This window comes from Callionymus lyra, chromosome 18 (genome assembly GCF_982586985.1).
Source record: "Callionymus lyra chromosome 18, fCalLyr1.hap1.1, whole genome shotgun sequence".
NCBI lineage: Eukaryota > Metazoa > Chordata > Actinopteri > Syngnathiformes > Callionymidae > Callionymus > Callionymus lyra.
This window is the reverse complement of record NC_141835.1, coordinates 23,322,527-23,350,139: the sequence shown is the minus strand read 5'-3', so window position 1 is coordinate 23,350,139 and position 27,613 is coordinate 23,322,527. Positions and strand designations below refer to the sequence as shown.

Genomic DNA, 27,613 nt, shown 5'->3' with positions numbered 1-27,613 from the left:
AACCTGCATACACTTGATTCAAGGGAAATTGTGTTGTTTGTGCTGAAGTTCTTTTTTCTTTTTTTTTTTAAATGAGTTGATTGTCTACATACAACTTTCACATTTTTTTTCAGAAGGCCACTTTATACTCCAGTGCTGTCTATATATATAAAATACCAAAGTAAATACAGACATAATAATTGAATCATAATTATGAAAACACGGTGGGCAGCGTAGAGAAGCTCAGCACTCGTAGATCTCCGCCCCTTCGAGGATCGTCTTATTACGTCAGAGCAGTTTCACCAATAATGAATGAATGAATTGTTTATTATTCATGGTTATTATGACATGGTTTATCATTTTTATTTACCACACAAAATTGTGGTGCTTATGCATTGTAATTAAAAAAATTTTTTGACAAATACACGTGTCATCTGCGTTGCCGATTGCGTCATTTTCCCACGACGGTACTGTAGTTCTTGCGTGTCATAAACGTGATATACCGAAGATACGAATTCTTTGTACAACATCCCGACAGTCTTAATCAATACACGCTCATTGTGTTTATATCTGCCAAAAAGCAAAACCATCTCTGAATCTTCATCCTAATAGATTTGGTTTGTATTTCACCACGTTGGACTTCATTACCCATAGAACCACGCGTCATTATGAAAACTAGCGAGGTCAAAACAAAACGGGCAAGTAGAAGGTACGGAATCACGACTGGAGACCCTTAAAGGTAGCAGCTTCTGTCACGATACACATTGCTTACAAATTCTAACGCGAGTTTATTTTTGTGATAATGTTTGTACTTTACGTCTGCTTTAAATGTTCACGTTGTCTGGCGAGGCATGTTATGAAATGACCCATACTGGACTAGAGTTGTCATAACATCGGCTAACAATCATAAATGTTAGTTTATCTCTGTCCAAGTCAAAATATTATAAATGGCTATGACGACTAGAGTCAAATATTGAAGTGTTAGGATGCATAACGAAAAATACAATGAATGAATCAACATATGAATCAATCCATACATTAGGGATAATATTATTATTAATATAATATAATGGATGTATAATAAATACATAAATATAAAAAAATATTGGATATTTTAATTTTGCACAGATGTTTCTGAACAATATACAGGCTATACTAGGCTAATATACATGCAACTTTCAGCAGAGATTATAATAAAGTATGATGTAACATGCCTCACTTAACTGGAAAAAAAAAAAAGTTAAAATAAACAACAATGAAAAAAAAGAAAGTTGCTAGAGCAAAAAAAGTTAAATCAAATAAAAAATGAATCAAAATAATGCTTTTGATTGTTCTTCATTGAAGCTTTTTGTAAAAAAAATGTTGTTGAATTGATAATCATTTTGGAGTATTTTTTCTTTTGGTATTGCACTCTAGTCCTTGTCTTCCAGTAGCTTTGATACTTGGAAAAATACCTCAATACAAATTTATGTATGTTTTACTGCTTTTACAATCCTGTTTTTGTTTATATGTTTAATTTCCCACATTTAACCCAGAACAATTATTTGTAGTAAAACTAAATGATATCAAAGTGAGTACATTTGTAAAATTGGTCTTCCCTGCTTCATCTATTGTTTATTCTTAGTTTTCTTTTGTTTACTCATCAGCAAACTGTTGTTTTTATTTCTGAAGGGTTGGCAAAATAATTAGGGTCTGACACTTAATAATACTGATATATAGTCATCTATAACTCTTGATGGTCACAGTATTACTATTATAGATTTATAATTAGGATAAACTCTGAGAAAATACACTGAGAGACCTCCAAGAACAAACTTATACTTCATCCTTAGCTATCAAAATTAAAAAACAATGCAAATATATATTTGTATGGTAGGGTTGTCACAATACTACAATTCCAGTAGTCAATTCCAATATCAACAACATGTCTTTACTTTTAACACAACTTTATAAAATAACAAAACCAAGAATGAGTAAAATCACATTCAAAGAATCATTTTTTTCTTATAGATGCACAAAAATATGAACCCAACCAAAAACTATAATAAAAACAGGGTTGAGCGGCCTTTAAGTATAATAACTAACCAAAACGTGTGTTATATATATATATTTGCAAATAAATACTAAATCTGCTACTATTATACATTCAAACAGTGGTAAGGACTATCTTTCCCAATAACGATAATTGGGACTTATAACTTCAACTGATAAAAATGAAAATTCTTTTTATAAAAAAAAAAAAAAAAAAAAAAATCCTTGTATTATTAGCACACGTGTACTAAATTGGTACCAAAGTATTGGTTCTTGTGACAACCCTTTTGCAAATATTTCCTCAGGCAGAGGTCCCTGGAAATTGCGACTTGTCCAATACAGAACAGTTGGGCGGCTGTGAACCAGGTAGGAACACTGACAATCATTTTGTAATGAAACTAACATTTTTTTTATCTTTCAACTCTTAATTTTCATGAAAGTTGTTTGCTTGTTTAGTTTTCAAACCATACACCAATGGGGCTCCTTAATATACAAAAAATTCCAACATTGCAATATGGTGTAACGGGCAGCCATAATAATAAATAATAATGATAATAATAAACATCATATTTATTAAGCGCTTTTTTCGGACACACAAAGACGCTTTACATTTAGAATAAACATACACTCAATTTTGAAGGACAGGGAATACTAGGAAGAGAAGGACATTTTGAACAGATGAGTTTTGAGGAGTGATTTGAAAGTCTGGACTGAGTCCTGATGGATTGAGGGAGTGAGTTCCAGAGTGTGGGGGCAGCAGAGAAGGCTAGTCCCCCAGGGTTCGGTGCTTTGTCCTGAAGGGAGTGAGGAGGTTGGCATCGGAGGATCTGAGGCGGCGGGTTGGACAGTGGAGGTGGTCGGTGAGATATGAGGGGGCCTGATTATTGAGGGACTTGTTGGTGATGAGGAGAACCTTGTATTGTATCCGAAGTGTGATAGGAAGCCAATGGAGTTCTTTGAGGACGTGGGTGATGTGGTGAGGGCTGTTTCTGTACTGGGGGGTGGAAACCAGATTGAAATGTTTTGAACAGTTGGGAGTTAACAAGATATTGCTGTAATTGTGAAATGATGGCACATTCCAGTGTTTTTGACAGAAGTGGGAGGTTGGAAATGGGTCTGAAGTTGTAGAGGTTGTCGGGTCGGGGCCAGGTTTTTTCAGTAGGCCAGTGATGGTGGCTGGTTTAAGAGTGGAACAGTGCCAGAGCTGAGGGAGGAGTTTATGATGGAGGTGATTAGTGGTGTGAGAGTAGGGAGGGATGCAGGCTTGAAGAAGGGGAGCTGGGATGGGGTCCAGGTGTCAGGTAGTTGACTTCATATCTGAGATAAGTTTAGTGGTGTCTGTGGGAGACATTGGAGCAAGGAAGGACAGAGAATTGTATGTGGTCATGTTGAGGGCGATTTTGTTGGGGCGCTTTTCACTTAAACACGTCTCACCAATGGTAAAGCACTCGCCTACGCGTGAAATGTGTCTAAATGATTAAATCTGTAGAAAAGCTACATTTCACTTTAATAAAGAAAATGATTTCAATCAAAAAAAAATTTGAAAAGTTTGAAGATGAAGATAATGAAGAAACAAATCCAACCCCATGGTAAGAAGGGCACAGGAATGACTTTAAGACAAATGCTTGTTTTGTAGACTATGCAAAAGTAAACCAGAATTCTAACACAGCAAAGTCTCAAGTTTCTCAGGGTAGGAACGAAATGGCCTTCTTGTATACAAATACATTCAGTTAAATGTAGAATCCTCTCACCAGGAGACCTCTGTGCTCCTCAGATTATCATATGAGTAACGCAGAGCTCTTCCTTTAGCTGAGACTTGTTTGTCCAATCTAAAGATTGTATTGTTTCTGAATGTACTGAGAAGATCTCAAGTACAGCAAAGCACTTACAGGAGCTCATGACTCAATTTGAGTTATTCATTACATTTAAATCCTGTTTGATTTCTTTTTCACTGTACTCGAGAGAAATTGAGAGAACATACTTTGGGAGAGCATTAATAAAATGGCCTCAAATGGACTTTTTAATCTTTCAGTTCTATTGTGCGACCACCGTGACCCTGATGGCTGTTCGGCTGCTCAAACGCACCTCACTGGCCACTGCAGTGTTCGCCTCCTCTGGGTTTTACATCTACACCAGTCAGTTTGATATCAATGACCTGAGTGTGATAAGGTTTGGACGGGCAGCAGCAACAGTTGAGTGTCTCTCCTTTTACCTGCCACTCAAATGCTTCTTTCATATTGAAAATCATGTATCTCATTATTTTCAACATTTTGAATGTTTATAGTGAAATAAAACATTTGCTATTTTTTAAAGACTTAATTATTTATGTGTTGCTTAACTTAAAATATCTCACAATCTCTCTCATATTGTTAATGATGCAGACGGCGATCATCAGCTATGACTACCTGACAGCTTTCAAAGGTGTGGAGCATGGAACAGAGGAGTACCTCGCCCTCAAGTCTGCGGTATGAATCATTTTTACTGAATACAGTGCTTTCAAGATCCTTATGTTTGTGTTGCCGTCTTTAATATATAAAAAAAAACACATACTGTATACAGTGGTCCCTCGTTAAGTGTATACACTACCAAAACCTACATCATTTTCACAACATGAAATTATTAATGAATTCTCACCTTTTTGATATACTGAACCCAAGATTGAATCATTTATTTGTGGTGCCATAGAGCGCTACAGCTTTTTCCTTACTTAAGCATGTCCAGCTGTTCAACTTTTTTAACCACCGTTGGAATCTTCTTCTGGCACGTGGATGCAGTGGCAAGCGCAGCAGGCGGTGAAGGCGCTGAATGTTTAATTGACATGAATCTGGAAAATCCATAATTATCAAAATTAATATAAAAATACATTAAAATATTAAATAACCTATGCAACAAAAAAAATGCTGACATTGAACCATAATATGGTGAGGGACCTCTGTATATCAATTTGTATAACTATATCTTGTGGTGAAAGAGCATCTTATTTGAGAGTATTCCCTTAAAAGTCTTATACCACCTGCTTCGAGTAAGAGCCCACCAGGGGTTGTACTGTTGTGGTGGAGCAGCAATGATCATTAAAGAGCACACTTCAACATGGCTGCCCTTGTGTATGTGCTTCCTATATAGACGCACTCACGCACATGCACACAAATCCCTTAACACAAAGCTCTTGTTGAAATTCAGAGTTACCATCTAGTTTCACAAATCAACAATCTAAATTTTCTTTACTCGTACATAGAGAACTGTATATAGCTGTTTATACTGTACATGTGTATGGTTACAATGACTTTGATGTCTTAGTAAGGTCTTTTTAGTTCCGAAAAGAGAAACACAACTATACATTATCTGTTTAAAGCTGGTTCTTAATGCTAAGTTAAGTTGACCTGATCAGAGATATAAAATGACAAGATCAAATTATACAAAAACGAATTATAAAGCTGATATAACCGGGTGGCTGCAGTATCAAACTGACCCAGAATGATCAGTTTCTTATTATACAGTATTCTATACTGCTTCAACCATAGTCTTGTATCTTTCAAATGCTACAAAACTTGTTTTAGCATTGAATAATTCTAACATATCTCTGAATAATTAACATTGTTTAAACATCAAACACATGCAGTATAATTGTCTGAGAAACCTCCTATGCTAAGCTTACAAAGCAGGTTTTGTGCCAATATCCCCACTGTATAATTTGCAGAAGCTGAATTATCAAAGGCCTTTTTCTATTTAACCACTGCTGCCTGAATGAGACAAGCTCACTGTGATAAGTGTTTTTCACTAGACTGACTCTAAACCATTCCCAACTCTGATGTTTGCCCCACCCCTTCATTGGAGCATGCTGGACCTCCTTGCTTCAACCCTCTATGACCAGCGAGAGATTTATAGTACAATTTATTCCATTTATAATAATAATAATAATAATTTATAGATGATGTTCCAATGTTTTCAATGCAGTTAGCTGATTTTGTTTATTCCAAAGCAGATAAACTGAACAATATATCTAGAAAGCAAACTGTCATTTGAAATAAAAGGCATCTTAGCTTGTAGTAAAATTCAATTTTTCTATATTTCTTTCAGTTTCTTTTTAAGCCTGATTTTATTTCTACTACTAAGTGAGTATGATGCTGGAGAAAATCCTGGCTGTTTCATATCATTGTGATATCCACAGTTGTCCTGTTGATCTTTACTCATTTAATAGTGTTTTAAATCATTTTTTGGTTCATACAATACACAATGAGTTTGATAGGCTTTGATAAGACTGTGGTAGGCTACATGTGATGCACCCACTATTGTTCTTTAAGCATCTTAAAAAAAAAAAGGAATGATATTTTGGGCTATAAAGAAGTGGATTGACTTTGATTGTGAAGCGTGATGGAAGTAGCTTCATGAAGAGCTGAGACCCAAGCTTTTCAGCTGTCATACAATATGTGCTTCAGTGGGAGGCGGAGACAATGAAACGGGGACAGGGAGGATAAATAGCTACTGATGTCTATTGAGCAGCCGGCTCCCTCAGCTGCACAAGGAGGGGGAAGAAGGCAGGAGCATAGTGTGGATTTGGGAGAAGCAGCCATTTTGAATATTGCCTTTCACGAGGGGGATGAAAGGGAGAATTAGCTGCTGATTCAACCCTCACAGCTGCTCAATATCAAGCTGTTTCTCGACTTGTGCATCTACAGTCGACGTGTGGATGTGTAAGGTCCTCTCTCTAGATGTGTTCATTTTTCCGGCATGTCGCTAATGGAGCTGACGAATGGATTGACCATTGTATCAACATGGAAAGTGGTGCAGATTAGGGTGGTAGCTGCTGGAAAAAAAAATCAGTTAAATAAAAAAAGTGCATGTACTTTTCCCATCTCACAGAGCAGCCAGCAGATGTCAGCATTTACTTTCCTACTGTTAGGGTCTAATCTGTCGGAGCAGGGAGGGTAGGAGGCCAACCTCCTCTGAGGGACAAGCAATGTCACTTTGGCAGCAACACATCACACAATCACAACACACAGTTGGTCAATCCTGTAGGGCCTCATATGATTAAATGTTTTAACATTTTCTTCTTGGCGGCCTGCTGTAGTTACTCACAATACATCCCAATTGTTCCCTGACAGTGATCCACTGTTACCTGCTGACCGTTTTAAGTATACTAGCCATTAAATCCATGACGAAACACACTAAAGAGACTAGGTCAACTGGTAATATTATGGTGGGACTAGCACCATGGGTTAAGACACATTGTTGTTTGTTTACTTTGCAGTAAAGATGAGCGTTTGGTATTTTTGGCCTTCATGGAAATATGAATATTTTTAGATAATACTGCTGATGTTTAGAACAATTCCAAAACTACGTAAGCACATTTGAATATGTCCGCCTCCAAAAGAATAGGCTGCATGAGGAGACATGTTTATCCACAAAGCTGTTAGATTGAAGTGTCTGCTCTCACATTTAAATGTGGTGAAGCAGCAGAAGCAGTGGCTCAACAGAAGTACAGCACGACCTTATGTTTCTGCTCAACGCCACAAGATAACAGCCATCTTGTACTTATCCCCACCTTGTTGTTGTTGCTCATGGGCTGAGTCGAAATAAATAGCATTCTCAATAGAGGGAGCAGCAGAAGGGCCTGAGCACAGCCTCAGACTATTAAGAAGCTATATGTGCAGTGTCATAGATGTGGTAGGATTTAGGATAAATGTCTTTTGTTGCTTCTCTGCCATCCCTGTTTCCCTGATACATGTGGACGAGGCTTCCTGAACACACAGGCTTATATCTACAGAAAAGTCTCCCATCCGAGCCTCCCTCCTGTGACGAGCGACCAGATGAGCCCCAGTGAGCTGAGTAACGAGCTAATCATGAGTGTCCCAATAATAAATAGACCTTGTTCATAGTCCACTAATCCTGATCATTTAGGCCTGGTGTGGCAATGAAAATCAATTACTTGAGCGTTTCACTCTGCTAAGAGCAGCTGCACACCACAGTATTCACCTCTGACTCCCGCTTCACAATAAGACTTAATTATTTATCTACTATTGTGTACTTGTACCACAAATTATCCACACATCTTCGGACAAACACAACTACCTCTTTTGCTATTGCTCTGACAAATGGCTGCTATTGTCTTCATGTCAGTTTATGTTGCACCAAGGTCTTTGTGTGTGCGATGCTTGTTTATCAGTGAACATAGGGGTTGTGGTAAAAATAGACTATTTCAATTATTACAATGGACTTATTGGTGTTCAATGTACATAATGAGACTTCTTCAAATCTAAAAGAAAATACATTTGTAACAATTAAGTAAAACATAGTTATTTTATCCTCATTTTGGAAAAATATAATTTCCTTAGAAGGGGTAGAAATAATTATTATTCTTCACTATACTCCCGTTTGAACCAGCCAAAGAGGTTTGATCATTGTATTGTGCATGTATGATGGACCAATTTTAATATTTTCACACAAGGTGTACATTTTCATGCTCAATTTTAACACAAATAAATATAAATTAAACACAACATCATTTAACAAATAGTTTTGGTGCTCAGCTGTATGATCCTGACCTGATTGATTAATTATTCAACATTGCTGGTTGTCTGAACCGTGGTGGAGAGTTTAAATGACTCAATGATACAGTTTGTCCAATGATGGCTTTATGACTGATTTCAGTTTTCACTTTCTCTGCTCCTGACATCTTTTTAGTTTTTTACTTCTTAATGCAGTGGTATATAAATTATAAGAAAGCTCTCAGAAAAAAGGCCAACAGATTCATTTATAATCAGTTTACATTAATAAAAACTCTTAGTAAGCTTTCCTGTTGAGAAACATTTAAATTTAGATAAAAAAGTTAATTGATTAAACATTACAACATGTGTCATTAAGCTGTTATTTAATAAAATAAACTTTATTGTGCATGGTAAATCTATATTTTCCTAGAGTGTAGAATCTTCTTTTGTCTTACTCGTTACCTAATGGACGATGTTTACTTTTCATCAAATATTCCCTTCCTGTTACAATAACATGGGGTGCTGTCATGTATTGGTTCGTTTGATAGGATTAACCATGCTGTCTGACACACACACACACACACACACACAACACACAAATCTAAACTCATTTTGTGTGTCAAGATGATGGTATATCTTGACCTATGTGAGTCTATATCTAAAATGCATTTTGACAAAAAGTCCAGACCTTAATGGATAGAACATTAAATTAAGTAGACAGAGTTGAAAACTGCCAGCTAGCAGCCACATCATCCTCCTCTATCATTTAGAGTGTTGAAATGCTGCTAACATGTTGATCACAGTCAAACTCATAGATCATCGACTCATCACACTGTGATGCTGTAGCTGCAGTAATCAGAGGGCTTTGTCCAATAGAGGCAAGCTTCCAGTGTGGCTATGACATCACCATGGCAATGCCAAGCTCTGTGTGATTGGCCAACGCTGACCTCCGCCCACCATCTTTATGTACCTTTTTTTTTACCCAATCAGAGGCGACAATGGTGAAAAAGACATATGCTAATTTGTAATACAACAGAGGGGGAATAATGCCGCTGGATACCATCTTCACTTGTACTCCCTTCACACAGGAGGAGCCTACAGTAAATAAAAGGCTACAGGGGTTTGTGTGTCTGCGGCTGTTGAAGAGTGGAGTGTGTAATTGATGCAAGCTAATATAGCAGTAAAAAGAAGGGAGAGAAGCCATGACATGGAATTAAAGGAGTGACAGGATGTGGTAATATAATATAGCCCTAAGGGATTCATAGAGTGGACCTTAGTAGGAAATGGTAAAGTTCCTATGAGCAAGGCAACATTTTGTTGCCAGAAAGCTCATACCAATAATTGTAATTGTCATTGTTATGCTCCCTTTTGGCTTTGAGTTGGGTGAATGAGGGTGTAGTCACACAGAAGATACACAGGAGATAATATGTTGTTTCTAATATTTATTGACCAACTTAATTGTGCAGCACAGGATTGTATTCATACTTGGCTTTGAGCATTTTATGGGGGAGGCAAAAGAGTAATGCAGATCATGGATCCCCTCAAAATCTCAGTGCACAGTGGGACTGCAGGGGTTAAGGGGAGCTAATTTCACGCCTTTTTATTTGGACTGGTCTCTAGAGAGCAGCTCTCTATAACCATTAACACTTCAAGCTGCTTCAGATGGGTTTGAAGGGAGGGACACAGTGATACACACAGAAACGGTTGTGTGTGTGTGTGTGTGTGTGTTTTATTGTTTTGTTGTTTTAGTAATTCCGAAGCCCACTCCTTACCTGTTCATCCCTTCTCCTTTCTTTAAGGTGCATCGGCGCTCAGCAGAGCGACTAAGGGAATTATGCTGTGCAAACAGAGGGACCTTCATCAAAGTGGGACAGCACATAGGCGCTCTAGACTATCTGTTCCCAGAAGAGTACACGTCAACACTCAAGGTGCTTCACAGCCAAGCTCCTGAGAGCACCATGGAGGAGATCAAGCAGGTCATTAGAGAGGACCTGGGCAAAGAGGTGAGAAAGCATTGAGTTTAAGGCACTTCCTTTCTAATGACCTATAGAGCTCCGTAAATGACTATTTTATGAGACCGAATCAACTGTTTTATAAAACCTCATCAACCTATAGTGTACTTCTTTGATGCAAATCCCTATGTGCATGTGTTCATTTTTGTTCTGCGTCATTACAATTAAGTTTTATACTCTTATCCTTTTTTTTCTTAATTGATTAAAGAAGAGTGGTGTTATTAACTAAGACCTCACAGCAGTTGCGTTGCATTTTCCACATTTCGTTGAATAAATCTCTGACTTTCTTAAATGTTTGTTTACAGTTTCAGTCAAGAGAGAAGTGCAGTCTTACACTGTACCCATTGTTTTCTGGCTCCTTGTAACCAACAGAAAAAGGTCAAATGAGATTATGTGACATTTTCTCTTGATTTCTCTGCAAAAGGCAGCTGTCCTCCTAATGCTGTTAATGCTTCTGTTTGTATAGAGAGTGTGTCTGTCTTAGACCAGTTGTTATGATAAAGCTTTTATAGCCTGCAAGTGGCAATTGTTCCGTCACTGTACAGGCTGTACGCTGGTCTGCTCCACCTCTCCAACTCTGTGTGTGTGTGTGTGTGTGTGTGTGTGTGTGTGTGTGTGTGTGTGTGTGTGTGTGTGTGTGTGTGTGTGTGTGTGTGTGTGTGTGTGTGTGTGTGTGTGTGTGTGTGTGTGTGTGTGTGTGTGTGTGTGTGTGTGAGAGAAAAATGCAGCTGCCAAGTGAACATTATCATGTAAACTCATTAAGTCATTGTCATGTTCTAGTGATAATGCTGATAAATTGATCCCTTCCTGAAGATGGTTATAAGCTTAGTCACTTATATTACTCACATTTGGACTTTTATAAACTGTATATTACGATAAATTCCACTCAACTAATACTGCAACAATTTAACAAACGTGTCATACCTGACCTGCTTTTAATATTCGATTTTTTGCGATTAGTTGAATGGGATTTTGAGTGACATCAGAAGTCAACACAGCAGAGATGCTTAGTAGTGTTTATACAAAAAAACCTGGATATAGACCCAAACCTGTCAAAGGCTGCTTATCATTTCTTGTTCCAGTGTTGTTAAGAGTGCATTTATAGCAGTGAGAAAGAAACTAAAGGGTGGTGTATTGAAGACATCAGTAATGTTTTGTACCAGGACAGAAGTTATTAGCTATTTGAGCTGATGAAATAGGTGAAATGAATGTTTAAAAGTAAGGATGGAAACATGATCATTGCTCATACAGCAGTTTGAGTTCTTCCTCTTGCTTTATGGAATGTGTTTTTTTGCATGAAAAGCCAGCAATGTTAACTGCAGTGTCAATGAAAAGCTAAGTGAAAGCATTGACACCTCCATTCTTTCTGGAGTGTCAGAGAAGAAGTGATCCTGATGAGCCGTTTATGCTTAGCTGTCGTTGGTGTTTCTTTAGCTCATCTGTCTCATTGCATATCACTAAATTACCATTCCAGTTCCTTTTGGAAGGAGATCATGGCAGTTTGTTTTATAGTTACTGCTTAAAACTCCTGAAAGACATGCACCTGGACTGCTATCTCAAGTTTTGTCACATCCAGTTCATATGGAAATAATTAGTTCACCATCTAATGACACTAGTCACTCACACACACCATCAAATGCATATTTTTCTGGCCTCCTACAGCACTGGAATCATTGTTGTGGCTTTCCCCAGCTGGGTCAGTGGCATTCTGCCAGTGGCCTAAGCGACCACATCCTCTCACTGACGTAAATATCATGGTATTGCCATCCTACTGTGAGCCCTCAGGCACCGTTTGATTTGTGCCATAATTCATTTTGGGGGGTAAATCTGACACTGTTGGTCTACCCTCTGGGAGCAGAGCCCAAATGCATACATTAGCATGTTCATTAAGTGCTAGGATTTACATTTTCCGTGAAGCACAGTTTCATAGCAGACTCTTCCTCTGCACTGGACCACCTTCCATCAAAATAAACAATCTGAGGAAACAAAAAGGCAATTTTAATTCTACCTCATGGCAATTCAGGGTATAAAATAAATAGTTTTTCTTTCATTGTGGTGTTTGAATGATATACCAGCATGTTTATGTCCTGCAATGGCGACTGGTGACGTGCCCACCAGATCCTGCTACACACCCTCAGCTGTCCTTGTGTTTGGACACTTGACTAGTTCAAGACAATTTAATTTCCGTTTAGAACATTTGCATAATTAACAGCAGAGCTGATTCCATAGACGATCCCTCAATCCTTGAATAATTTGAGGATTTTTACTTCTAAAAGAAGCATGTCAAATCTCTACTTGATGGGCCAACATCATGTTCCAATTAGTCACTTACACCATAAACCTGGAGCAGGGCAGTTCTCCAAAACATTGTCCTTTCTCCTGAAATGCATGAAAATAAAAATCAGTGGAAAGTGTTTTACAGGAGAAATTTAACAACTGGATGACTAGAATGGTTTTGCCAGAAGTTATGTCCCGGAGTAAACATTCCTCCACCATCGAAATAGTGAAACATTGTGTTTTCCCAATAAACAGTGCTAAATATCTTTATACACACAGGTACATATTAGTCCAACAACAAACGTGTGTTTTCTAGAAATGTTTAGAGCACCCTTCATGTATATAATTCATCATATATTGAATTACAAATTCATCTTTAACAAACATCAGGGGAACATATTTAAAATGTTTATTTTATATTTATTTTTTGTCATGATTTCAGTAGAGGTACTGTGATTCAATTTAAGAACACATTCCATTTGTATTTATCGGCTTAATTTGTAATTTGTAAAAAAAATCAAAAAAATCTTAGATTGTTTGATAAAAATCATAGTTTGTTTAAAAGCTTAAGCTTTTTTTTCCAATTGGTCAGATTTTGGTTGCAGATTCAAATTCAGCACTTGAAAGTCACTTGCTTAACCAATTGAAAATTGATATCCACAAGCTGTCAGCTATAAGGAGATCACTCTGTAAAAATCTCTCCTCCACTTGAGCAACCACAATTTCACAAGCTTCCTTCATCACTGCTGCAGTGTTTCTTTTTCTCCATTTCATGTCTCTTGAGAGATGTCATCTCAGTCTCACACACTTTTTGAAGCAATCCATAGCACAATTTTTCTGTGGCCACATCAACACTATTTTTTACATAATGTCCAACATAAGATAATATAAAGTCTGAAAATATGTATCATCCTCCAGTTAAATGACAAGACCCTATGCTTCATGAATGGACACGCGCACAGGTTCTTTGCGAATATTATCCAGACACTTCTTGATATCTGCAAGGTTCTCCTACACAGCATTCACTGTTTGGCTTTCAACACTCCGGCTAGTGGCCACAGGCCTCTGAATCTGCCAATTGGATGAGATCAGCAATTCTTTTTGGTGAATAAGAGAACAATGTGGCAAAGTCGGACAAATGAGCAAAGAATACTTTATATTCTGAAATTGTTGTAGTGCTCACCTGCTGCAGAGTCTTTTGGTGGAGCATGGCCCCCGCCTGCCTCTAATGTAGAGACGCCACTGATGAACACTCTATTATCCAATGACTTGAAAACTAAAATAAGTAAGTGAACTAATCAAAAACACAATTTAAATGTTACATCTTGTCGGCTGATAGACAGCTTGTCTTTGTTCATGCATCTTTTCAGTTTTTAGAAAGTTCATATTTTTTCTGTGCTTTTATTTGTCATTGAAATGATACAGTGTTCCCCAATGTCATTGAAAGAAAGGTGCACAGTTAAAGTCAACAGGCATTGGGACTCATTCATGAAGCAGGAACGGAAAGAATTTCTGTGTAATACCGTATATGAATAACGCAAAATTGACAGGATTTTGGTATATTTAAGTATATACGATCCTGTGCTAGATTCTCAGAAAATCTACACCTGTTGCTGAGCATGTGTAGGGTTTATGTAAATTTAATAATGCACTAAAAATAATGTTAATCATTTAAAAAATATTTACATTTTATTTCATATTGCACTTTACGCTTACACTTTAATCAATACGCTGATGCATTTTAAAAGTGGTGTTTGAACATGACAAAACAATAGATAATAACACATTTAATTTACATTAAAGTGTTATAATGTAATATAATATTAATATAATATATATTAATTAATATAATATAATATATAATAAGTGGACAGTTAGCAGGTTAAAATTCCAGATTATGTTCATGAGTAAAAGATTAGTAAAAATAGGCTACAATATCGAAAGAAAAATAAGGAGGCAATAATCAAGTATATTTCCTGAGAGGTTTCCTCAATAATGCAAGAAATATTTTCATTAGCAGGTAATATTTTGAACTGTGAGACAAGTGTTTCTTTTGTGTTTATTTAGTTTAGTTAGTTGTCAAATAATTTACGTTTCATCTGTGATTTGTTCTCTGTTTTACAGAGACAAGATTAAAAGGTTAAGTTAATATTGAATATTCACTCCAGAACAAGCCAAGTCTTCTTACGCTTCACCCGAAGTAAGTTGGCGATCACGGCCAGTTGAAATTCCCAAATCCTGTTTAGGTACAGTGGTGCGTCTGTTAGGGATTTAATTGGATCGTCTATATATTTATAGTCTGATATGGCAGTTATGTTAGGGTGATTAACATGTTTAAAAAAAAACAACATTTTTTTCTACTATCAAATCAAAAGTGCTTCTCTCTATTATGTCATAGTTTCTAAAAGACATTTGATATAAAGCCATTACGGTTTTCTCTTCTAAACTAGCGAATATTAATGTGATAACCAGAGAGCTTTGCCTCATAGCTCTCTGCTGCTAATTACTACAGGTCCCTTTGGGATCCTCTTTAACCTTTTATCCCACTCACCTATTAGCTAGTGTGTGTCTCTGTGCCTTTTGTGTGAGCAGAGACAGAAGTTTGAAAGTTGAGTATGCACCTGCAGGGCTGCTGCTGTGATCATGGCCCAGAGAGAACGAATAGAAGGCAGATGGTAAATATGCACTAAGGTACACGCAGTGCAGTGCTACAAGGCGACCAGTGATCTGTGCCGAAGCTAGCTTGAAGACAAACTGTATTTACTGAGAAGACTAAAATAATCTCACCATGATACAAACCTCTGTTTACAAGAGTTCAAAAGAAGACCACAAACAAACAAATGCACATACACAACCACACACCACTGGAGATTCAATAGGGACTCTTAAGCAGGTCCGTGGTGCAACATTTTAATCCACACTAAGTTACTTCCGATGAAATGAATGTGATAGAACACTGACCTGTATTATAAAATGAGCAAAACTAGACACAAAACTGTTTGTGTTGAAATATGTGTTTTCAAAATATATTAAGGCATGATATGTTGTACAGTATGCTTCCTTTTCACAATCCTTTTACAAAGTGGGGTTTTGTATCTTAGTTGGGTTTTAATTCAGCCCTCAATTATTTCTGCTAACATTGAAGGCTGCAAACCTCTGACTTAACAGCTAATGGTTTATAAGCATACAGTTTATTTTATTTTCTTAACAAAAATGATGCCAGTGTACGTGCTGTCCTCTATACAGTATTTGGTTGGGACCTGTAGGTGGAGATATTTGGATTGATGAGCCACTTTCTGCTACACACCCTCGGCTGACAACACTCGGCTGACTATCTGCCTCTCCCACTCTCTGCCTTCCCCACCTTTGTCTCTATTTTGCAGCTGTCAGAGTTGTTTGTCTCCTTCCAGAAGAAGCCCCAGGGTGCTGCCTCTTTAGCCCAGGTCCACAGGGCTGTGCTGCATGATGGGGGAATAGTGGCAGTTAAGGTCCAGCACCCTAAAGTTCAGAAACAAAGCTCTAAAGACATTCTGGTGATGGAGGTGAGAGGCACTTTTTAAAAAGAACTGGGATATTGGATCTCATTATTGCATATTTCGATACATTTATATAGTTTTAGAGGATATGTGGTACTTCCTAAAGTAGCAGATCTGCTGTTGCATTTTTGTGTCTAGGATTGATAGTAGCCCCAGCTTTAAGAGACAAAATCTCTGTCATCATAGAAAGACAGAAAATGGCTTCAATTCTAACCCTCATGTTTGTTACTTAAGGTTCTGTTGAAGGCCGTTCACCACCTCTTCCCAGACTTTGCTTTTATGTGGCTAGTGGAGGAGGCCAAGAAAAACATGCCACTGGAGCTTGACTTCCTTAATGAAGGACATAACGCAGAGAGAGTTGCCGAAATGCTAGCCCACCTCCCCTTCCTGAAGGTAAGAGAATGACCGCCATATCTGCCAAACAGCCCCTCAACATAAGTTGTGTTTAAATGCAAGCTCACGTTGCTGCACATACAGGTATCATCTAGGATTAGTGTACAAATGTGAACGTTCCAAATTAGATATACTTTAATCACAGGGTCAACAGACGTTTAATCTAAGTTTGTTATGATATCATATACAAGATCCTTCTCTCCTAAATTGGCCATTCTTGAGGATGATTTTTCTCTGTCAGGTTGCTCCTCCTACATCTATATTCCATGACTCGATTTCTAGTTGTCAGGAAATAGAAAATGTTTTAAGGTATTATTATTTATCTGTGCATTGATTTGTTGCCAGTGTTGTGGTTTGTTTTGCCCTTCAAGGCAACAGTTGGGTTTGTTCTGTTCTCAGGTCCCAAAGATTCACTGGGAGTTGTCCACTAAGAGAATCTTGACCATGGATTTTGCGGAAGGCGGACAGGTCAATGACCGGGAGTACATGAAGAAGCATGGCATTCATGTTAACCAGGTACTCCACTTTAAATTTCTCATTTGACAGCATGTGTACACTCATCAGCCAACCAGAAAATGTTCTGCTGGTGCTTGAATGAAACCCCCTTTTCTCTAAGAACTTCCTCTGTAAAGCCGTCCAAGATTTTGGTCAAAACGGGTATAATGGCACCATGCAGTTGTCTGTGAATGTGTCAGCTACTCATCTATATCTATGTCTCCCTGACCAAGAACATACTAAATAGACAACAAAAAGACAAATATCAAAGTATAAAGAAAATGGATCAAAGAAGAATAATTCAAAGGAAGGATACCAAGATTAACATAGAACAGAATCTTTTCACTCTGCTCCTGCCCTTAAACTCAGAAGTATACAATCAGATAGATATAACTGTATTAATAGCACAAGGAATAAATGAGTCCCTGAGTCTATTAGTTTTGCATCATGGGAGGAGCATTCGTGCACTCCATCTGCTTCTCTGCTCACTGATGACAGTGTTCAGAGGATGACTGTCATCATCCATGATGGACAGTAGTTTGTCGAGTGATCTCAGCAACTGTCACCAGTGAGGCCAGCTTCATGCCAACCACAGAACCAGCCTTTCTGATCAACCTGTCCAACCTGTTGACACATTCCCACTCCAACACACCACAGCATAGAACAGGAAACTGGCCACCACAGACTAGTAGAACATGCAGAGGTGTTTCCTGCAGATGTGAAATGATCGGAGCCTCCTCAAAAAGTACAGTCTTCTCTGAACTATCTTATACACATGGGCTGTGCTGCAGAACCAGTCCAGTTTACTGTCCAGCCACACACTGAGGTGCTTAAAGTTGTCAACTATAAGTCATAATAAATAACAATATGATAAATATGTGTGTTATAAGAATTTTTCAATACCTCTGTCTCTCCAAGCATTTAAACAATGCTCAACTGATGGAAATGGACCCAGTATATGTGTTCTTTTCAAACGTTCTTTCCATTCCTGATCTGTGCCCTAAAAATCATAAAATATAAGGGACTGTAAAAACTATGGTTCATTTTTTTTCATTAAGAAGGCATATAAGCAACCCTGAAACTTCTTGGATACGTGGCAACAATTGCATGTCCAAGGTGAAAGACCGGTGTCAAGAGGCAAGAACTGTGGGTAAAAACCATCAAAAGGCATGGCTGAAATCAAAGTTGTTGATTCCAGCCATGCATGAATGCTTTCTTTGTTTTTTTATTTTTCACATTGAACATCATTTATTTTTGTTTATTTGAGGAGAAAATAAGGGCCTTGAGTTTTCTTACAAATTTCATTATTATTTCTCTAATTAAATCAATCCCATTAATTTTTCATGATTTATGAAAAAAAAATGTATTCACCTATTCTGAAAATGTAGTAACGCTTTAGGCACAACAGTCTTATCCACAATACAACCAGAATCATTATTAAATGCAGTTGAGACAGACACTCTCACTCACATACGCCTTTGAAAAGAGTGATAGTGGAATTCTACTTGGAGTTGAATGAAGAGGATAGAATGATTAAGCTGTTGCAGCCAACCCCAGAACTTATGTCTCTGTGTGTAATCACAAGATGGATGAGGCTCCAAATAGACTTTCCTCTGAATGCAGCCATATGACGTGACCAGCATGGACAATTGCCCATTTTTATGCTTTCATTTTGTCTCATATTGATAAGATTGAAGTTAAAATTGTTTGCTCTGTTTATCAACCTCGTAAAGCGTCTAGTAAATAACGCATTGGGTTATGCATGTTGGAGTGTGATTACATCTCTCAAACTAAAACAAAAAAAGAATGATGAATCCCTTATCATACCAGTGTCTCAACATGCTTATTGACTGCTGACACAACATAATGCACTGCAACAACCATAAGATGGTCTGTTTGTCTGGACTGTTTCAAGAAGCGATTTTCTTAGAGCTGCCATTGACCTTGTTCGTTCAGTTTTATTTAAAAGTGATAGTGATTCTCTCCATCTCCACTTAGAATAGAAGGTGGAGCTACACTTTTTTAATTTGCCATGGTGAATTGTGTTATCTGTGTTCTCCTGATGAGTGCCTCATATATCCTCAAACACAAGCTCCTTGCAGGGTAACGTTGACTTAAGGTTGATTAAATAAACAGTGAACTAGTGATGTTTTGATGAAGATTAATATAGTAGTATCCTTCTTTAAAAATTCCCTATGGCATGGCACTCTCTGCTCCACAATCTATTGCTTTGAACAGATATTGTATTGACACCCTAAATTATCTTTTAAACTGTGGACACCACCTTCTGAGCTCTAAAAATAACAATGCTTCATGAAGCTTTAATTAGCCCCTTACTACATTACATTAAGCCTTTTTCTGATGCCGAACTTCCTGTTCTGAGTCAGTCAACCTGAAGATCCTGTTTTGACAGAGGTTAAATAACCAGTATCTTGTAGGAGTGTCTCTTTTAACCACAAACTGCAAACGATTCATGTGATTCAAGGATTTTTTTTTCACCTATTTGTGGTCATGGCAGCCTAACATATGAGTCACAAGAAATCAGAGCTTTAGAACCTCAATGAGTCATACTGTATCTGGCACAGTCAGTGGAATCATGTGAAATGAGCATATTCACTGAAGAAATAAAAGAAATCTTCCTCATTCATTCATGTTATCAAGGGTAAAATTAAATGTATATTCGTCTATTTTTTAACTTTTTTATCGTCTTAAGATTTCAGAAAACCTGGGTAAAATGTACAGTGAAATGATTTTCATCCATGGTTTCGTCCACTGTGACCCTCACCCTGGCAACGTGCTCGTCAGAAAGTGTCCAGAGAGCAAGATGACAGAGATTGTACTGCTGGACCATGGGCTTTATCAGGTGGGAGATCTCCAGTCTTTTCAGACACAAATTACAGCTTTTCATCAATGTTGCGCTCCATTTTTCATCCTGCAGCCTTCAACAAATGTACAGTAAATTGCAGCAATTGCATAGTCAAGGTGCACATGAAAAACAGTCACAAACACGCGCGCGCACACACACACACACACACACACACAAACGCACTTATTAGAACCTTTGCGGACTAAAAGCTTTTTGATAAACAATCATTTGGTGCTTTTATAGCAGAGTGCAGACTGTTGTGTTTGGTCTGGTCCTTTTTTTAACACATGTCAATGCTTGTGACACACACAGAAAAGTAACACCAGAGTGTTTTTTTCACTGTTAACGAATGTCAACAACCAACAGTTTAACATGATTATAGCTTATGTTTAGCAAAATCGATTGATTATAAACATGCAAATGACTGATCATGAGGCAATGCCCCAAAGTACGACTCACAACTTCTCCCGTATACACACGTAGAGTGAATCAAATTGTTACATAATGTAACAATGGGTGGAGCCATGACTGTAGTCATGTAAAGATTCAAATGTTGCCACCACTAAAAACATTATTACCAGTCAGTCGTAAAGCATGTTTACCCACAAAGTTTTCATCGCCATGGATAATGGATTTGATGCGTTTCTATCTAGATACGAGATCTATTTAAAGGAAAGAAGAGATCACTTAAAGAAAAAGGGGCCTGTTGTGGAACATTTTTATATTACAAATATAACATTTACATGACACGCGTAAATGATTAAAGGAAATGAATAAAGTCAGCCTTTTGTAACATTTATAACTAACAATTTAACATAAATGTATGTATAAAAGTAAATAATTGGTCAGTGAAAAATAATAAATTATGAATAAAGCAGGGATAAGGGGCAGAAATTACTTTTCTTCTCTTTGCTCCTTAATTTAAAAAAACAACATTTTGTTTGATCAATTTTAAACAATTTGTTCACAGTTGAAAATGTTGGGTAATGGCTGAAACTTTTGCCATTTCAGTTCATAATTTGGTTTACTACAGTTGTAATTCATTTAAAAAACGAATAATTAAAAATTGTCAGATGAAAGCTGATATTTGTGTGATAAGCAGTTCATAATTTGGTTGACTTTGGTAGTTAAAGAATGTTTTAAATAGTATGATGTATACTTTTACTGTACTTTGATCCATCAGACTCTGCAGCCGGACTTCAGGATGAACTACAGTCGGCTGTGGCAGGCTCTGATTCAAGGTGACATGTCAGGAGTGGAGCGATATTCCCGTAAACTTGGTGCAGGCGATCTCTTCCCTCTGTTTGCCTGTGTACTCACCGCTCGCTCCTGGACTTCTGTCAACACTGGCATAAGTTCTGTGCCTGTGACACACTCCGAGGTAAGTAGTGGTCTCTGGACTATAGAAAGGTGGCGCTCTGATCGCTCACTGATTTTTTTCTACTCCCTTATTCTTACTCTCCATGCATAACTACTCAGCTGTATATAATATAATTACCAGTACTCATTGATGAAATAGGAAGAAGAACAATGGTTACTTGTCCGGCAAAATTGCGAATAAATCGCAGTACCAAATTGCTATGAAGCATGGTTTTTTTGGGATGACCCTAGTTCGAATGTTTAATAGTTTTGGGTTTTGTTATTTATTTGCACATTTATAAAAGAAAATTGTGTGTAAAATATGAGCAGAAAAAGACATCCAAATACTTTGTCTATAACAACCATCTTGTATTGAAGACTCAATATAAGGCAATGTTCAAATGATGACATCAGCTGAAATCTTGCACAATGACACAACACAATCTGTTTGAATGAAGATGCACTTGGAACTGGGGCTGAGCCTATGTAGGCTACAGGTTTTCAGATTCAGTCAGATACTGGAGGATCATCTAGATTAAATTCTGATGCAGAAATCAGCAGTGAATTGACACATATGAACCAGCCAAGCAGCCCAAGGGTCTGGAATGAGAAGGAGCCTTACGTAAACTGATATGTTCGTATCAATATGATTGGATAAGCACCACTTGCCGTGAATTTGTGTGTTCTTGTTGTGTCCTGTGATTGGATAAGCACTTACTAAGACAATTGCATTTGAAACATATTAAATACCTGGGTAGAATAATTTCCCAAATATTTATCACAGATAAGACAAAGAATATAAAAGTCCAATGATAATCATTTTCCATTGAAAAACAAAATAAATGCCCCAGCAAATCCATCTAGATCCTAGTCATAATAATAAATGTTGTGTTTTGAACATTTGGAGAGCTTCCACCTCTCACCAGCATTAAAAGGTTCAGTCCACCAGTTTTTCTGCTAAAAGCAGAAATTGCTGTAACACTCCAAAAGCACAGGTCAGGGTTTAAAAAAAATAAATAAAGGGGATAAAAAAACACAAGAGGGCAACAAAGGGAAAGGGAGGGAAAATGAGAGCAATAGTAATTTACTTTCCCTTAAGTAACATATGTGAAAGTCAGAAATGTAAATTATTTCCACAGTAAAGCATACACATATTTAGTATTAATTTCAAAATATCTGGTCTTGTAACAGTAAATCCACTATTCATCCCTCAAGATTTCTGAATCCTAGAAGAAAGTATCCTTTTTGATGGCATCAAGACCTTGTCACTGCTTCCTAACAGGCTAAACAATTGAACTCTCTTTTCCCAAAAAGAGTTGGAATATTTTACTGTGTAGAAAGAACATAAGGCCTCTTCAATTTGGGGGTTTGCCTGCTTGACATGGCTATGGATAGACAAGAGATAAATGAATAGCTCAAAACAGGTTCATCCACTGTTACTGTCTATCATGTATTTCATAAGCAATCACTCACACACTTTCCTTCACTTGATTTAAAAAAAAAAATGTTTTGATAATGTTTCCCCTTTTGTTGTTTGGCCCAATACGAAGTAATAAAAAACAACATTTACAAATGTTTGTTTTTTTCCACTTGCTGTTGTCTTAAGCATCCATCATCTTTTATTAGTGCTTTTGTTGTCCTCTGACCAATATTCACTCTGAGCGGCAGTTCGTCTCCACGTCCTCCTTGTAATCGCTAATGATGCATTCCATTAGTGTTAATGCACTCGTATGTGCACCACTGTTTCAGAGTGCTTTTAGCGCGACGACTTTCAGATGGTCCTCATGCCTGAATATTTCCCTTTTTAATTAATATTGCTACTCCTCAAGTTGAAAACAAAGCATTTATTCAAAACATATCCAAGATGGAGTGACAATTAAGACACAGGATTGACGGTCTTTCTAATTTCCTCTCTGCTTTAATTCATTAGCTTCCTGCTATCTTTTATTTGCTTTTTAGTGCGAGAGAGAGCGAGGGAGGGAAAAATGGCATTGGGAGAATCAGGAGATGGCAAGAGAGTGTAACTACATGTATAGGGATCAATAAAGTATATCCATACATCCATCCATCCATCCATCCAGTTGCAGGGTATCTTCTTCCCAGACTTATATTGCACCTGACTTTACACACCAAAGATCCCGTGAACAATTCTCCCAATTATTTATTTTCGCACAATATGTAACTTGGTTCTGGAATGTCAAACCAACAGGCTTCAGACTGTCCTCCTCCTGTTAACTTCATTGACATATAACTGCTCCACAAATAACGTTTCATGTATTAAAGTTAACAACATAGCAGTGGTGGGATGCATGAATAACAATGGAATGTTTCTGATATCTCACCAAACTTTCAATTTTTCAGAGCTATCACACTCCTCCCCGCCAGGCAGACGGAATTAGCAAGAAAACATGATATTTGGTTTTAACTGTAAATTTAAATGGGTCTATCTGTTCTGTGACAGAAGCAATACATTCAATGTTATCAATTTCCTTCACAAAATGACTGATAGTATTTGATAAAGGTGTTTCATTAAGTCTTTTTCTAAAACATGTTGTAGTTCAGCATATAATCTTGGATAATAAGGACAAATATGTCATTGTGACTCCTAGCACGGAATTATACCACTGACTGTTTAATACATAGGAATAAAAGCGAGATCCCTTTAGTCCCTCTCCTACCCGACTGCATTGCCTTTTTTGGCCTTTTTCAACGCCTATTATCGCAAGACTTTCTAAACAATATGTCCTTATTGAGTCTTTCACATGCAAATGCTTGGAGCTTCACCTTCTCTGTGTCTTCCTGACCGCTGCTCTGCTTGCAAACCTCCTTCTTATAATTGCCACTAATTGTTATTCCCAGTACAGGAGTCTGTCTTTGAGAAGACCGTCTCTTGCTGAATTGTTCGGAGATGTTGTTTTGGCTTTTTTCTCCAGTATACTTTCCTGTTATACAAGTGTGACAATGTCATTTAGTGTCATTAAGTGTGTTAATGCAAAGTGAAACACTTATTTTGGGTTAACAATTTGTTATTTTTGGAGATTGGTGAATCTAGTCATGAGACGCAGATATAGCAACAGCTCTTCCAAGCATGTCCAAATCATGAACAGAACATAAAATATTTAGCTAAACAATTAACCTGTCGTACTCTTACCTTTGCATCCATGAGGCTGATGACTTGCCTTTTTCCTCCAACGCTCTCTCTCCTCTTGATTCTGTCTTCCCAGGACAACCTGGGAACTTGAGATTCCTGGTCCGTTTTTTTCTTTGTTCGCAGTTATAGCTTTACATGAGTGTTTGTTGACACATGACAAGAGACCAGAGTTGACTGGCTGTCTGCACCTTCATGTGACTGTCTGCTCTTTATCAGGACTGACAGCTTTGACAATGGGCCTTTGACACCGGCACAGACGCACACTGGAGAACTACAAATGTCCACATATGCCAATATAGTTCATGATGTGACAAATGTGACACGTGAGTGTCAATTATAAAGCTGTGGAGCTAGAAACACACACACCTGAACAGTGGACAGATCTGTTTCGCATGTTAGGGTTCACTTTCAACCCAAGCCAGGTTAGCCCGGAGTGCGTGTCCAGAGAACTAGAATGCATCAATTCAGAAAAAACTCGCAGGGACGTTAAACATTTGAAATGAAGGCCAGGAGAAGAAATTAGATTGTATTTGTTTATTGTGTCTTCAGAAGACTTGAAAGCCTGAACTTTTGAGCTGTTTTTTGTAGCCTTGGTTCACACAGGCAAAGAATGTGTTCACGTATGGCATGTGTTGTGATAATGTTGTAGACGGGACGCGTGCCTGGTGTTTCTTGCCCTCAGCCTAGCATGGTGGTGGGAGCGTCATGGTCTGCGATTGCATGAGTGCTCCTGGATCACTTTGGATCAACAGTTTATTGAAGAAACCATGCTTGCCAACATAACTATGGTATACTGAAGCAGAGATTGACCCCCTTCCTTCAGAGACTTGGCCGCAGGGCAGTATTCCAACATGATAATCACCCCAAACACAACTTCAAGATAACCACTGCCTTGCTAAAAAACAGTACTCGTCACTAACTACTTATACATTACTTCTGAAAACTGACCAGAAACTGTTTCCTTCAACTGAGAAAAATCTCTAAATTTAGGAATAGAACAAGATCTGGAGTTTATAATCCATGTGTTTGTGTCTTCTCGTTTGGACTATTCTAATAGTTTGTTTTCGTGTTTAAACAAGAAGGAGCTGTCTCGTCTGCAGTTAATAAAAAACTCTCCATGGTCAGGCTCCTCCTTACATCAGTGATCTGACACCCCAGCTCGGGCTCTAAGGTCTGTGGATAAGAATCTACTGATGGTTCTGTGTAAATGCTTCTGGACCAGAGGAGAGAAATCCTTCCAGGCTGTTGCTCCTAAGCTTTGGAACGATCTTCCTCGCCCTCTGGGTTTGATGGAGTCTACTGACTCCTTCAAGAAACATCTTTAGACATTTTTATTTGTGCAGGCTTTTTCCAGATTTTTCTGGGACTCTGATTTCTTCAGTGTGGTCCAAATAAAAGATATATTTAAATTATATTTTTAGAAATGTGAGATACTCTACCTGTTTTTCGTACTATATGGTTCAGGTGGGGGTCTATAATGTCTGTCTTTCCTTCTTTTTCTCTGAGTTTGTAACAAACAACTAGTTGCTCTTCCCAGGACCATGAGATCCGGACCAACGCAGCTCTATACTTGCCACAAATCAGTGACCTCTTGAACAGAGTCCCACGACAGATGCTACTGTTGCTCAAAACCAACGACCTGCTCAGAGGGGTCGAGACCACGTTAGGAACCCGTGCTTCCTCCTCCTCCTTCATTAATATGTCACGCTGCTGCATACGAGCTCTGGCCAGGTAACACACTTAACTCTTAAGCTTAAAGTCTTCCATATTTGTTACGTCTCCATTGACAGATACAATTGTTGTTTATTAAAATCAATCGATTAAACAAAAATTATATTGTACATCTGTTTTGGTTTATTTATTTTTTCATATATTTATTTAAACAAAAAATAGATTTAGGTGAGCGATTTTAGGGTGTTAATTGCTGCGTGCAGGGAGTAAACTCCTGCTTTGGTAATCATAGATTTACTGAACAAAAACAAGAGAATAAATGCAGTGTATAAAGAAATCAAATTTGGTGTATTAAATTAACTAGATGCACCCGAGATAGTCCAGCTGACCTCAAGCACAACCACAAACACACCAGAACACACAAAGTAAACCTTTTTGTCTTTCTCTTGTCTACATTGTTTAGAAAAAACGGAACAAAAGAATTGGCGGATAAGAGTAGAAGCAATTTGAGATGGATCCCTACACAACATCCAGAGGGATAAATAAAGTCTCTGTCCGTCTGTTTTTTCTGTCTCTGTCTGTTCTCTAATGGTTTAGTTAGCCATGATGTAAATAGATCATCAAAAGACAGTTATTTATCAGAGCCAATCAAGTTAGGTCTCAAGCATCCTGACAAAAGATCTCATTGAGTTTTTCCCTGCCTTCTCTGCTCAGACACAAGAGGAGCAAGACCACGTCGAGGAAGATCCGTCTGCAGATCTCAGTGGCAGAGACACTCAACCTTTGGAAGCTCAATATGTTTGAACTGTTGCTCTGGTTCCGGAGCTCGCTGCTTGGACTCATGCTATCTTCTCTGCTGGGATGATCTGGTTACAGAAATGCATTTAGAAAGCCACTTCAACATGGGGACCTCAAGTCAAGTTAGTTGTACATTCAAAACCTGAATTTCACTTAATTTCAGACACATTTTAACTTGAAACACTTTCTAACTTAACCTCATAGTAGTCACACATGGTGCTTAAGCCCCAAAGAGGACCTTAAGTAAAACTTGAAGCAACAAAGATGGTTTATAAATATTTATTTAAAAGTTCATCTATTTTTCTTTATCAAAACACCGGATGTTTAAACCTAGTTATAGAGCTTACTCATCAAGTGTACATGATCCCATCAAACCTCAACATATAAAGAAAACGTGTCAAGTTACTGCAGTTTTAAGCTGGAATAGTGTAATGTAATGAGAGATAAAGTATGGCACTCTGCAGGCTTCAGGGGTGGATTGTCCCTGATATACCTCACGGTACAGTTAGCATAAATGATGCACCAATGTGTTATTTTACAAATAAAGGCAATAAAACAGA

The 27,613-nt window shown here is 37.7% G+C and overlaps 1 protein-coding gene across 2 annotated transcripts; it reads left to right on the top strand.

Moving 5' to 3' along the window:
• Positions 1–655: 655 nt before the first annotated feature.
• Positions 656–27,613, top strand: adck1 (aarF domain containing kinase 1). 2 transcript variants are annotated; one of them, XM_087779730.1, is made up of 12 exons: positions 656–718; positions 2,316–2,376; positions 4,043–4,201; positions 4,392–4,475; positions 10,295–10,498; positions 16,168–16,326; positions 16,555–16,713; positions 17,113–17,229; positions 19,922–20,071; positions 21,258–21,455; positions 26,122–26,315; positions 26,970–27,613. In XM_087779730.1, exons 3-12 carry the CDS (start codon positions 4,070–4,072, stop codon positions 27,118–27,120), a joined length of 1,548 nt encoding a protein of 515 aa, XP_087635856.1. In that variant the 5' UTR covers positions 656–718; positions 2,316–2,376; positions 4,043–4,069; the 3' UTR covers positions 27,121–27,613. The 2 variants fall into 2 exon arrangements, with proteins under 2 accessions (XP_087635856.1, XP_087635857.1); XM_087779731.1 differs by lacking the exons at positions 656–718; positions 2,316–2,376; positions 4,043–4,201; positions 4,392–4,475 and adding an exon at positions 9,582–9,781.